The sequence below is a fragment of the Austrofundulus limnaeus genome, unplaced genomic scaffold (genome assembly GCF_001266775.1).
Source record: "Austrofundulus limnaeus strain Quisiro unplaced genomic scaffold, Austrofundulus_limnaeus-1.0 Scaffold2064, whole genome shotgun sequence".
NCBI classification, from domain to species: Eukaryota; Metazoa; Chordata; class Actinopteri; order Cyprinodontiformes; family Rivulidae; genus Austrofundulus; species Austrofundulus limnaeus.
In genome coordinates, this window is record NW_013954466.1 from 18541 (window position 1) to 32797 (window position 14257).

A 14257-nucleotide genomic window follows, 5' to 3' on the forward strand; every position below is an offset into this window, starting at 1 on the left:
TTGAAATTATTTTTTTTGATTGAAGATGCTTTTTGTTTGATTGAATAATAAAAACACAAATTTACCTCCATACTCCAGGTGCCAATCACAAATAATTAACAAATACGTGGGGATGTTGGGTTGTGTATTTGCCTTTATAATTTAACGATTGTTCACTGATGCTGCTGTACTGTATACAAATTCACCTGTTAAAATGGCTGAATTATAGCATTTGTAAAATTAGCATTAGCATTAGTGGTTAGCTTAATTTGGGTTTAGCATCAGCAGTCAGCATGTGATCATTCTTAGCTACGCCACAACAAATTTAATTTTAATAAGTCTTAAAGTGGCTGAATTATAGTCTTTCAAAGCTAGCTGTGGTGGCCATCTTGAATTTTTGATTAGTGTTTAGAATTTGGTAAAGATTGTTTTTGGCTACTTCTACGCTAATCTTCAGCTGTATGTTTAAAAACGGCTGAATAAGTTGTTTTTTGATCAACCTCAGCGGTAATCACAAATTTTCAGCTCCATATTTATTAAAACAGCTGAACTGAAGACATTTGGGATTAGCTGTGGCGGCCATCTTGAATTTTAATTAGCATTTAGAATTTGGTAAAGACTGTTTTTGGCTACTTCTGCACCAAAATGTCTGAATAACAAGTTGGGCAAATGTTTTAATCACAAAATTTCAGCTCAATGTTTATTAAACAGCTGAATGGAATCTGCTGTGGCGGCCATCTTGAATTCTCAGATCCAGCGTGCTTTTCTTTATTTGTTCGTATGTGCCTCCTTATTTAAAAACAAACGCCATGGTAGCTCCGCCCCCTGATCTTCCTCTTCCTCTCTCCTCAGTAACCGACTGACCCCCAGCAACCATGACCGGATACAGAGGCTGAGGCAGGAGTTCCAGCAGGCCCAGAACGTCCCGGAAGACCCGGATGACCGCCGGAGGACCTACAGCTTCGAGCAGACCTGGGTGAGTGTCTGAGCCAGCCCGTCGAGAGAGAGGGGGGCCAGGACCCGAGCGTTAGCCCGTTCACCCATTGTCACTAACCTCACTACCATCAGCCTCGAACAAAGACTGATGATCCTCTCACAGCTCAGGATCATCATTAACAGGCCTTCCTGCCTGATTAATTAACTGACTGCATGCTGGAGTCCATCACTAACCACACCTGTTACATCCACTCATCCATCGCCTGTTTCTGTCTGTCAATCATCCACCTGGACCCGCCCACCGCCGCCTCACGGACACTTGTGGAGCTTTTAACGGTGCCTTTTTATTTTTTTAAGTCTTCAATCATTTTTATCTCGTATCTGTTTAATTCAGAATCCTGCAGGGGATCATTAGAGCGTTGTGAGGCAACTAAAAGTAACCGAACAGAAACAAAGGCCTTTCAAGTGTTTCTTTTATTTTAATTTTTTTTTTTTTGTCTTTGAGGTGATGAAATGGCTTGTCATGTTTTTACTTATTTATTTGACTCTCCCTCAAACTGCACCTCAGGTGTGTTTTTTAGGGTTTTTACAACATTTTGAGCAACAAATGCTTCTATGAACCGGTTGACTGGAGCAGGTTGTAAATTTTGAGTATTATCTTTGTTGTTTTTACACACCGAACAGCTTTGTGTTTTCCTGTCGGCACGCCTTGTTCATTTTTAACATTTATTATGTCACATTTGTGTCCTGATTGTATCGGGAACATTTGGGTCAAAGGTGGCACAAATCAAGCAACGTTGAGTTCTGCGAATCATTTACAACAAATATTATGAACACTCTTGTTTTTTTACACAAAGGTGCATGCTTTTATTTTGTAAATATCTCTTTTTACTTCCAGTGCACCACCTCTGAGTCTGTGAGAACTGTGTCCCAGGATTAATGATTGAAATGATAAAGTGAAAGCTCTTGAACTGTGCTCGCGCTTTATTTTTTTTTAAATTTTACTTCTGGTTGAATTTCCCAATAAAATGGTGTAGTATTGTGTCGCAGTTGGCGGTGTTTCAGGAGTCGTGCGTGTTAATGGGATCGGTGGATGGGAGCACATTCCAGGCAGCTTTGTGCAGCCGGAGCTGGACGCTGTGGGAAAGAAGGGCGCAGGTCGTCCTCCTCTTTGTTCCCAAACAACCGAGCGTGAGTGAAATGAAAACTATGAACAGTAGCACAGATTCTGTTTCACCTCGTTTTTTTTTTTATTGTCCTTCTATTCATTCTCCCATGAAGGCTCGTTGTTTGTTACCCACTCAAAAAGTGAAAGGTCCATTTTTCTTTTGAAGCAGAGCTTTTTTTTAAATCAAACTCCATAAATAACCTCAAACGTGTAAATATTAAAGCTCAACTAGTCTACATTTATTCCACAGACCCCTGGTCTTTTCTTGTTCCGTTTACTTCCTGTTTCTAATCCTGTGTTTTTARGCTCATACAGGTGAGCCATGTGGAAAATAGAACGGTTCTTTGAAAGTCAATTACTCCTCCCGAACGTGTTGTTTCATCTGCAAACCTCAAGGAATCCTCTTCTCGTAATTCACCTACAGCTTCCTCTGGTTTAATCTGCTACAAAATAAAACCTGCCCAGGTTTTAATACAGGAGSAAAAAGGCTTAAGGGCTCGACYCACYYYAGGCGATGTCGCTCGCTCTCCATTCATTTCCTATGGAGCCTGTGCGATGAGGCGACAATCGCTCGCCCTCCTCCAGCTAAGCTACCGGCAAAAATAGTGCATGTGAAATTTCGCACACGTACACGTGCACATGCGAGCTTGCGACGCGACATGAAAGTTGAAAAATGTTCAACTTTTGTCGCTGTCGCTTAGCGTACAACCAATCACTGAGGGTTTCADTGACTGACCAATGAGAGGAGAGTATGCTACACACTGCCGTTAGCTAACACTTTCACCAAGTGATTACTAAAAAGCTTTGTGGGAATTTATTGGCACCAGGGTGAAGTTTATGGTACGTTTTTCCGATAAAACTGTATCTTGATGTGTGTTTGTTTTTCAACATCATTTGCATCGCAAGATTTGTTTAGTTTACACGTCCGTAATGCACACCCGCCTTCAGAGTCAAGAACCAATCAAATTTTGTGAAGACAAGCGACCTGAGAGCGCGATTTGCAACGCTGCGATCGCTATCGCGTCCCGTGTGTCAGGTTTCACCCTGGCTGCGATGACAGCCGTTAATCGCTGTAGTTTGTCGCCTCCCCGTGTGTCGAGCCCTTTAGAAAGTGGAGAAATGAGAAAATCTCTAACGCCAAGTTTTAAAAATCCACGTATGTTTGATAAGATTCGTAAATCGCTCTCATCTAGACCAGTTTTGTTTTTAAAACTGCGAAAATAAAGAATAAATTGAAAAACAAAATTAATTTTATTATAATGATTTAAAACATTTACTGTTTGGGGGGACATGGCATGGAAAAGTTTGGGAATCCCTCATCTAGACTAATTTTTAGGGCCAGATTTTAGTGATATGATACGTATCACGTTACGATATATCGCGATACATCACGATACTTGAAGCAAGGCGATAAATCACCAGTTTTTTCTCCAAGAGTCTAATTTTTAAAATCTCGTTATAAAGAACACACCACTTACCTGCATAAAACGGATTCAGTTTATTTTTAACAGGGAGAACTGAATTTCCTCTGCCTTGATCCAAACGGCATCAGGAAATGAAATATCGCGATATTTCATCATATCAATATTTTCTTACAGATATTTTTGTAAACTTTCTGAGCTGCTGGTTGTCATTTTCTCCAGTCTGGTTATAACTGAAAACATACAGAATATATATTTTTAATGTATGGCTGAATTGAACATCGGGTTTTGTGTTTGAGGTTCAAACATTTACGAAACTAAAAGTTACATTTTCTCTAAATGTGACCAAGTCACAGAGCTTTGTCTCTGTCTGTGTCTTGAAATAAGTATTAAAAGTACAAATTAAATAAAAATAAATAACAATCTAATTCATTTATAACCCAGAATAGTGGTTCAACATAATACTGGTCGAGAAACAAACAAGAAAAAAACAGGTTTATTGTTAGACTGATTTTCAGATATTCTTTTTTTCATCAAAGTGTGCATTACAGATTACAGCCTGTTTATTTTATAATAGAATATTAAATCCTAATTTGTGTTTTTCCACTCAGCAAACTGGACTTAAGGGATAATAAACATGTTTTTATTTTACTCTGAAATCCTCTTGAGTCCTTGTCACACAGATATCCACAGATGGGTGTGAAGTACTAAACATGTTTGACCTTTGACCCTCAGTTATTTTTAATTCTGCTGAAATTTACCTGAAACTATCCATTTTTATCCATTTATCCTGTGATTTATGATCCATTTTCACAACAACCTGCTTCCTTCGCCGCCCAGAATCAGCTGTGTTTCTTCTCGTCGTTAAGAAGTGCGTCCTCTCCTTCGTTCCTCCTCCTCTGTTCGGAGGAGCAGAGGAGGATTGTGGGTAACGTGGTCTAATTCTATCAGCGATGACTGATGCCCGCTCTGCCAGCAGCGGCGCACCGAGCTTTATTGCACCCATTTATACCGGCGTGGAGCTGCTGCTGCTGGGGGTTTGGAGGAGCTTTAATATCTCCTCGTGTTTTAAAAACTCCTAATATCTGACTTCCTTTAGGGGGTTTTCCACTTCCTGCCTCTAATTCAAGCAACATTTCCAAAATATATTCAACGTCCTCTGAAAATCTACGATGGTGTATTAGGGCCAAAAAAATAAACAGAGTAAATCTTTGCCATAAAACATAAAACTTAAATGCAAGACTTTTTGATATTTAAACTAAATATTCTAAAGAAAAAAASTCAAGTTTTCGTGAATGATTAAAGGGCAATTCCATCTATTTTTTCACTACCTGGAGCCTCTTTATTCTGCTCTAGTTTAAAAACTAAAAGACTTCAAATCTAGACTAGATTATTCTACACTGATTGTAGAATAATTAAAATGCCTGTGACATGCAAAGTCAGAAAACATCTTTATATTTAAGAAAGTTGGAATAATACACACGATTTTACCCATTTTGCCCCATAACTGGCAGATTTTCTTTTGAACTRGGCTCAGSCAAAGTGAAACAGGAAGTGACATCAAAGGGGAACWCTWWKAKAYAYAAKWCTCTGGTTTTTGTTTAATAAATCAATATTARTTAATCTCTGACTCTCTCTGATAGTGACTCAYAATAATCTTAAGAAACATCAGATTGTTCTGTACAGTCTTGTGGTGTAGCACTATGTTCACATGCAGACATTCCCCTTTGACATCACTTCCTGTTACTTTACAAGCAAATATCTCAACAACTGTTCATCTCAGCAACATGAAATTTATTTTTGCAATATTTTATCAAGGTCATCTTTTCAAAAATGCATTCATATGGATTACAAAAAATTGACATTACAGGCACTTTAAAAGCAAGTGGGAAACATATTTGATTTGTGATTTGGGRTTTTTCTGCACTTTTTATGTATTTTATGAACAAAATGAACCGGGCCAGATGGAGTGGTGACTGAAGCAACAGGAGCATCTAAAATAATCACGTAAAGAGAAAAGTAATTTCCCAATGATTAATGGGCATTTATTTTGAAATATCTAGTTATCAAAACAGGATGTGTCACCACAAGTTGGGGAAACATAAAATAATTAATTTAATTAAGTTTTCATAGTAAATTTCTGACTTTACAATGTAAAAGAAAAAAACATTAGGAAAAATTTTTGCCTTTAATCGTGAAAATTTTAAAGTTTTTTTCGACAGAAAAGAATTTCCTTAAATTGCTGAAAATAATCTCAACATTTAGGCGGAGATTTACTCCTGTTTTTTTGTTCTTTCAATGGCCCTGATACGCCGTCAAGTGAGAAACCTTTCGGCTGTCACTCAGCTCAGAAGTGTTCTCTTCTCTTCGTCAGCTGAGCAACGAGCCAGTTCCAGTCAGCCCTCAGATGATCGCCCTGGCTTCATTTGGTTTCGGGGGGGTGTGGGGGTCTCTTTAGCCCTCTGAATCGTTTTATGGCCTTCCCACCAACTGATGTCTGCTCCGCTCCCACGCCACTCTCAACACGGCGCCCGGCTATAAAAGTAATTAGGTCGGCTTTGTGCTGCAAATAACCCGCGCTCAGTTACTGCACCCAGACCGCTGATGAACATCGGAGGAGTTGTGGGACGAGTGCAGCTCTGTCCTGCAGGAGGACATCTGGAGGAGCCGGCAGAGTAACCGCTGTCCGTGTGATGTTCAGGTTCAGGTGAACAACAGGAAGTTGTGACGTAGAGAAATTTCAGCTAATGTGCCAAATTTTAGCTCAACATCCGTAAAAGTGGCAGAGTTTGAGTCATCAGTCAGCTGTGGCGGCCATCTTGAATCAGTTTGACTCCTAACGTTAATCTGTTATAGAAACATTACATTTCTGCAAGTTTTATTAAATTTCATTTAATGATTCATGAGATATTTTGCTAACAGTGTAGCCAAGTGAACACGTTCAATATTGTGTTGAAACGAAAACTCTCTCCTTTCTGGAACCACCTCTCCCTACATTCTACTCATAGGGCTGTCCCAATTGTCAAGGGGTAGTGATATCCTACTGTAAAAATATTCGTGTTCAAAGACTGAAGTCAGTAGAAAACCACCAATGTTAAATAAGATGATTGTTAGACGAGATAAAACCATACAAAACCAGAATTCTGGYYGTGAGGATTTAATGCCATTCGGATCTGACAGGAAACCACACACTGCCGAAAAACCAGGAAGTTGATCCATTTATACAAAGTCTTCAATGCCCGTGTTCGCCCCCTACTGACCTACGGCTGAATCACAGGCATTCATACACAATTCTCCCCTACATGTTCTCATAACGGATAAATATGTGTTGTTATAGATATTTCGGACATGTAACTAATCTATACCAATCAACACATTATAGATTAACCATTATAAAAAGGAAAACCTAAAAATATAGTGTTGTGCTTTTAACATCAGTACTAATCTGTAAAAACTATAAATTTCTTCACTACCTTTCAAAACTTTCTTTCCTTTTTTTGTTGACATTTTTAACTAAATAAAACTGTTTAAAATCTTAAATTAAAAATATTTAATTGTAATGTCCAGTTTGTTGTATTGAGATAATGTTTGAAATATGTTTACACAAAACTGTGACACTTAAAGGCCTCTCTGCTTTCTGCTGGAGAGTTTTACCCACTTCAGGTGATTCCGTTAAGAAACTAAAGCTCTGTTTGGCTCTGGTGTCTGATCTGCTTGTTTTAGTTGTTTTTCTTTGATTCATTGATTAAATTACCTCAAGTTCTGTAAAAAGCCTCGTAGCCACCGGTTCATTTAAATCAGGTGTCTTCATCAGAAAAACAGTTTTTTAATCTGTTTCCGCAGCAGTTTTTGTTGATTATCTCTGATTCTCCTCCACGATGTGGTTAAACTGTGRAAAGAGGTTTATTTCAAAATAAAGTGCAGCTCGGTGCTGTGGTGGTGTCACAGCTGTGTTCAACAGGACGATGGACGCCACAAAGTTAAGTTTGTCTTTAACACCGACTAACATCCATCTCACCATCATCAGCATGGTCTTCCTCTCACCCCCCCTCCCTCCCCCGTCTGTCTTCCTGCCTGCCTGTCTCACCTTCARTTTGACCTGAGAGGAGATGAGTTCTGGGCGAGTCCGACCGACTAACGGCTGGTAAGTTTCTGTGGGAGCTGATGTTTTGTTGTGAAGGTTTTACCTCGAACATCTGTAAAAACTAAAACCTTTAATCCTTACATCATATTTACTTTAACTTATTAGTTTCTGATTAAAAAGAAATCCAAGACCAGTCGCAAAGAAAACATATTATTTGTATATTTATATTTAAAATTCAAATAGGGCTGCACGATATTGGAAAAAGTTACAAAACAATCTATAAACAGTAAAATAAAAGTTWAAATTAAATCATACCTTGAATGAACAGGGTACAGAGTGCAGAAAAATGTTATATCTGCCCTTTATTTTTAAACAACTTCAACAATAAAACAAACTCAAGCAAAACTCAGATGACTTAAACAACACTGAAGGTCAGGGCTATTCAACTGACAGTCCGTGGGCCACATTCGGCCTGCCAGTGGTTTCAGTTCGGTCTTCCAATGAGGCCCCGCCCCCTCCCCAAAATGGCAAAAAAAAAATTTAAGTAATATAAGAACAGATTTTAAATCATTTGTAAATTAATAACGTGATTCAGCAGGGGGGAGGGTCAAACTCAGGTCCTTGAGGGCCGCCATCCTGCATGTTTTTCTGCACACGTACATTTCCACAATGATGCTGAAARGAAAATATCGTGCAGCTCTAAAGTCTCTAATAATCTGCAGCTGAAGAGAAGTATCAGTTTTAAGGGGGGGGTGCTTCAGGGATATTCTGTTTTAAACCATAAKATATTCAACATTTGTTGCTGTACACACTAAAAAATGAATGTTGGATTTAACCTAATTCAAAGCAATTTACTTATTTGAAATCAAAGAAAATTTGTAAATTGCTTTGAATTTATTCAACTCAGTTGAGTGGAACCAGTTGACAAAACTCTGTGAGGTAAACTGAACATTTCAGTTTTTAGAGTACGTCTTGTCAGGGTTGATTTAATGTTATTTAGTTACTAAATTTAAATTTAAATCATTAAGCTTTTAAAATACCAAACTTTAATCCAGATGATAATAGATTTTGTTGGGATTTAGGAAGTCAAATCAAGGTTTCAGGTTCTGTTCTTGTTTTTAAAGCATGACAGAATAAATRATCRTGTTGCAATTTTAGGCTTTTTAAAGTGAACAAGTTATAAATAACAATAAACATCTAAATATTTATCCCCCTGCTGTTTAATTTTTTTTGCAATAATAGTCTGATTAATGGTACAAAACGTAGAACAGGAGGGTTCACTCTGGGTGAGGTCCCGCTCTGAGTCGCAGCTAATCAAGCCGCCATCTTGTTTCCAGTCGAACACAAACAGCAACGGTCCGGGCGGCTACAGCCAGCCGGGTCGCCACTCGGTGTCCGTGGAGGTGCAGATGCAGCGACAGAGGCAAGAGGAGAGGGACTCGTTCGCCCAGGCGCAGCGGCAGTACAGCTCCCTGCCACGGTAAGAGTGARGACCAGGAGAGACTTCTACTTCCTGTTTGACGTCAGCAGGTTGTGACAGCCTGACTGTGGATGTGTCAACATGTGTCAGATTTATTGTAACAGCCTTCAGATGGTAATGATCCTCTGTAAATACCATCTGAGTGAGAAAACGGGTCAGATTACACACACACACACACACACACACACACACACACACACACACACACACACATGATCATGTTACAGATCTGACACGATTGTTTTCCTTTCCCTTAATGTAATTCCCTTTGATCTACACGAAACAGCAGCCAAATGTTCCAGGAAGTGCTGCCATGTGGGTGTTTTATTATTTCTGGGTGTTTGCTGCTATCKCCGCCCCTAATGGGCCCGATTCCAATGGGACCACTTTGAATATCACCAGGGGCGGAGCTAGAGCTTTTGGAAAGGGGGGCACGGGGGTGGCCAGGTGTTATCTAGAGCGGGGGCACATATAAAAAAACTACCCTGATTTGAAAAATAAAGATGGCACCACAGCTAAATTTAAATGGTTATAATTAAGCCATTTTAACACTAATTGAGCTAAAATGCTAAGCTAACRGCTAATGCTAATTTACAAAGCCACCAACGCTAATTCAAATAGTCCCTCAGCCACTTTGTAGATAAACTGAGCTGAAATTTGTTGTGGTGTAGCCAAGAATGATTGCTAGTCCCAATTTAAGCTAACAACTAATGCTAATTTTTCAAAGGACTATAATTTTGCCAATAAATACACAACTGAAAATGTATATAGCAGTAGCCCAGAATAATCTTTAACAAAATCTGAATGTAAAAACAAAGTCCAAGACGGCCACCAAAGCTAATTTCAAATAGTTATACCTCAGATATATTTTAGAAATACTGAGCTGAAATTTGGTAACATGGTAGCCAAGAGCAATCCACACGTAACTTTGAAATCTCAGTTTTAAGCATTTAGAGATAATAGTCTGAAATGTAGAGTGGTGGTAGCTGAGAGGGATGCCTAACAGATACTAAAATCAAATAAAATAATCCAAAATGGCCACTAAAGATAAATTAAAATGGCTACAATTCAGCCAATTTAAGACTAGTTGAGCTAAACTTGTTATGGTGTAGCCAAAATTCATTGCTAGTCCCAATTTAAGCTAACCGCTAATGCTAATTTACAAAGGGCCATAATTCAGTCATTAAAATACACAGCTGAAACTTAGATACTAGTAGCCAAGAATAATTCTTAAAATCTGAATGTAAAGAAAATCCAAAATGGCCACCAAAGCTAAATTTAAATGGCRATAATTCAACCATTTTTTATACATATTGAGRTGAAATTTGTTTTGTTGCTTCTATATTGTCACTTGTCAATCATTTGGGGGTGGCACCTGGGGTGGCCAATCAGGTGCCAGGGGTGGRACCCTGGCTCACCCCTCTGGCTCCGCCCCTGGATTTCACCTTTCCACTTCTGCTCCCYTTGACCCGGCTACGTAGCGATGATGTAATGCTCACTCTTCGCCTCGTTAACCTCCTTTAATCCACACGAAGTACGTTATCTCCTCTTCCCTCACCGCTGTACTCTAATCCAACCTTATCACCATAAATCTCCTCCTTGATGAATGTTTCAAACCGTTTTGGTGAAAGATTAATGAAGCAGCGTTCGGAGGCGACATCCTGAGACCCCCCACTCCCTCCACTTTTCCTGTAAATCCGTAAATACACAGTTTATTGTTTAGCTTTGAGCGCACCGTGAGATGGAGTAAAGGTGGCATWTAGGAGATGGTGTTGATAAGATGGTGGTTGTGAGGCTTCATCGCGACTCTGAGTTGTGATTAATGGCATTAGTGTTCCTTACAGAGCGGCTTTCATTGTGGATAAAGGTCACTTCCCTGCTGGGTGAGACCGTCTCCTAAACAAAGATGCTCGAATGAAAATAAACCGCTGGAATCCGAAACAATGACGAGAAGCGAAGGGCCCTCGTATTCATCATCGACGAGCTCCATTGATCTTTGAGCCAAAGTAACGTCGTAAAGTGAAGACCGGAGGTGGCGGCGTTTTTTTTCCTGAATACATATGTGTCAAATGTCAATCAGCCCCTTCCTCCTCTCACTTTTCCCCCCCTTTCTCTCCCATCGTCCGTCACGGATCAGCGTGTGCAGAGCGGCACGTGGAAGCGGATCCCCCTCAGCGCGGCGTCACGCAGAGCCAGAACTCGGCTCCGGCCTCTTTGTCAACATACGAGATGAAATCACATGTCGGGGACGCCCGTCTGAAAATTGGAATCAGTCGAGCGTGAGCGAGAATAAACCTGAGCTGTACTCGCATATCTCGCCGATCAACGAGTGTATCCATTCCCAATTGCGRTTTGCCGCTGTTGAATATATAAAATAAACCTTTCTGTTCTCATTAAAGCTTTTTTTTTTATTTCAAACACAAGAATAATYAGATTTCTTCACAGCTGGCTGATAAAGGTGCTAATTATGCGTGGCTCGGAATCAGAAGCTCAYTGTTTTTGTGCGTCTTTCATGTCCCTTCCCTCATTTTGCAGATAAACGGATGGGGCAGCTGGGTGGTGCATACTTACGCATGTCGGCTCACACACACACAAACACACACAAAGAGAAGCAGAGCTGCCACACCGAGGCCAGCCGAGCGGAAATGATAGGTGATGTCACGCATCTGGATTGTTTTTCTCCCCCATCCTCCCCACTAAAGGGCAGATTCATGACACCCAGCAGTGCCTTTAAGACACCGGTGTCAGGTGTCACATGACGGCACCGTCGTTTCCACCGAAGACGAGACGGTCACCTTCTTCTTTATTTATTTTTAACTGCAAAAAGGTCTGCAGTTACAGTCTGTCAGGTCCAATGGCTGTTTCAGTCGGTCTCTAAATGGGCCTAATGGGCTGMAAGAGGACGTTGACATGGTTAGGTATCCCTGGATGTTGTTGCCCAGAGGCGCTTTGTGAGGTTTCAAACACGTCTCATTTTTTATTGAAGGTGATGTTTCATCCAACATTTATTCAGTGTGAAAAATCTAAAAACCATCTTGTTTCTGAACAACTGATATATAGAATCAATTCATTTTTTACTTTTTTTATTTTTAGTTTAAAAATATCCATCCATTAATCCATCTRTAACTGAGAGGCAACAGGTCCAGCAGGGAATACAAATTCCCTCCGTCCGCCCAGCGCTCACTGAACTCAAGCTTCAGGTCCACATGGAGGAAGCTTCCTGTCACTCTTTCAGGCTTGACCTGATGGAACCAGAGGGAGTCGAGACTCGGCCACCAGGCTCTTACTAGAAGCTGACKCTTCCCTTGAGGCTAGCCTTTTTTGGAGACCCTGCCAGGAGATAATACCACAGGGTTTGGGTGGAGTTCTGAGGAGGAGGTTTTAAGATATCTGTTGGTGAAAAGATAGACTTTTAGTCATCAGAGAGAAGATGGTGCATAAAGCTGCTAAAGTCCCACCAGAAAGCTTCGAAAGACGTTTTAGAAAGTTTGAATCAGAACAGAAGGATTGGACAGAAAGTCTGATCAAAACTAGAAACCTCATAGCAGTAGCACCAATGCACCAGAATAGATTTATTGATTTGCGTGGGGGTCCGGAGGGGTGGGGGMGGCATTGATGGACCCGATGGATAGTCCTTAATCAGAGCTAAACAACAAAAAATAAAATAAGAAACCTGAAGCTCCTAAGTTGAATAGTTTCTGAGTTATAAGCATGTTTTTTATGTCCAGACACCCCCTTTTTAGATGGAGCCCCTCCTCAAATATGGGGTCTATCATAGAACCGTTGGGTGGCGCAGTGTAGGTTGGACTCATCTACATTCCTGCCAAATTTCATGTTGATTAGATAGATAGATAGATAGATAGATAGATAGATAGATAGATAGATAGATAGATAGATAGATAGATAGATAGATAGATAGATAGATAGATAGATAGATAGATAGATAGATAGATAGGAGCCCCACTTCAGGTGCGGGGGTCTTAATAAAAACCAATGGTCATTGTCTATGTGTAGCCCTATTTTTAGCTAAAACCACTTGAAGTCGTCTCACCAACTCTTTGTTTCTTCAATCAGACAACCCAGGAAGAACCCCAGCACAGTCTCTCAGGACTCCTGGGACAAGGTGTACCCACCAGGCGAGGTCTTCCAGACCGCCAAGGACAACCCCAGGTACTCCAGCTACCAGGGCTCCAGAAACGGCTACCCGGGCGGTGGCGGGGTCAACGCCAGAGTCCTCCTGGAGGCCCAGGAGCTCCTGAGGCAGGAGCAGCGCCGCCGGGAGCAGGAAGCCAAAGGAAAGTTGATGCAAGAGGGCGGAGCCAACAGCAGCTACGAGGGGTACGCCGCGCACCCGAAGGACCCGGCGTCCCCGAAGGGTCCGTACCGCCACGACGTCCCGCCGTCGCCTTCGCAGTTAGCWAGGCTCAACAGGCTGGGGTCGGAAAAAGGACGACTTTTTTACTCTTGAGGATTATTCCTCGACTGAAGGATGAATGTAGAGAGCGACGGCGAGGGAGAACGCCATGAACCTGAACGAAGGACGGCTTTAGAGATCTTGTTGATCCTCCTCCTCGCTGTTCTCCTATCCCGGGTGTCCCCCCGCCCTCCAACCACGAGACGCTCAGTGCCTTCTCTGTATTCACGAACARGGAGCTCCTCGAGAACCCCGYCACCTCTACGGACCGACAATCAAARGGGAAAACYGGCGAGGGAGTGGGCGTGAGTTTCTGCGTGGGCGCGTGACGAGGTTCTCGTCTCCCGACCACCCGTCCCACCTGTCGCCAACGCTCGGCTCGTTCTCTGAAAATCTGCCCCTCTTTCCTCCTGAGGGAGCGCAGGATCCACGGCGAAGTGTGGGAAGTAAAGCAGGCCACAGTGTGTGTTATTAATACAAGCCCCGCCCCCTTCATGAATGATTCATGTTGTGTTTTCGTGGTGGAGGAGGCTCGGACAGCTCTGATCTTCTGCATGGCTCTCCTTTTCCTTTTTTTTTTTTTGTTCTCCTTTCTTCTACCTCAACACCTCCCCTCTCACCCCTCCTCTTTCACTCACTTCTTCTCCTCCCTCCTCCTCCTCCTCGTCTCCCGAGTCGAGCTCTGCACTGAATTTTTCATCAGAAGCCACCTGCTGCCTGCRAGAGCCAAAGCACGCTGCCACCAGAGGCGCCGACACAGGGCCCAGCTCCTGAC

The 14257-nt window shown here is 41.5% G+C and overlaps 1 protein-coding gene across 1 annotated transcript in view; it reads left to right on the forward strand.

Annotated features, from left to right (window-relative positions):
* LOC106536983 (partitioning defective 3 homolog) overlaps window positions 1–14257 on the forward strand; it is a gene marked incomplete at both ends in the record, with an annotated part of 18599 nt that extends 4342 nt beyond the window's left edge. The window contains 3 exon segments of the mRNA XM_014034348.1: window positions 832–955; window positions 8926–9068; window positions 13143–14257. Of these exon segments, the coding sequence (XP_013889802.1) occupies window positions 832–955; window positions 8926–9068; window positions 13143–13536 (661 nt within the window).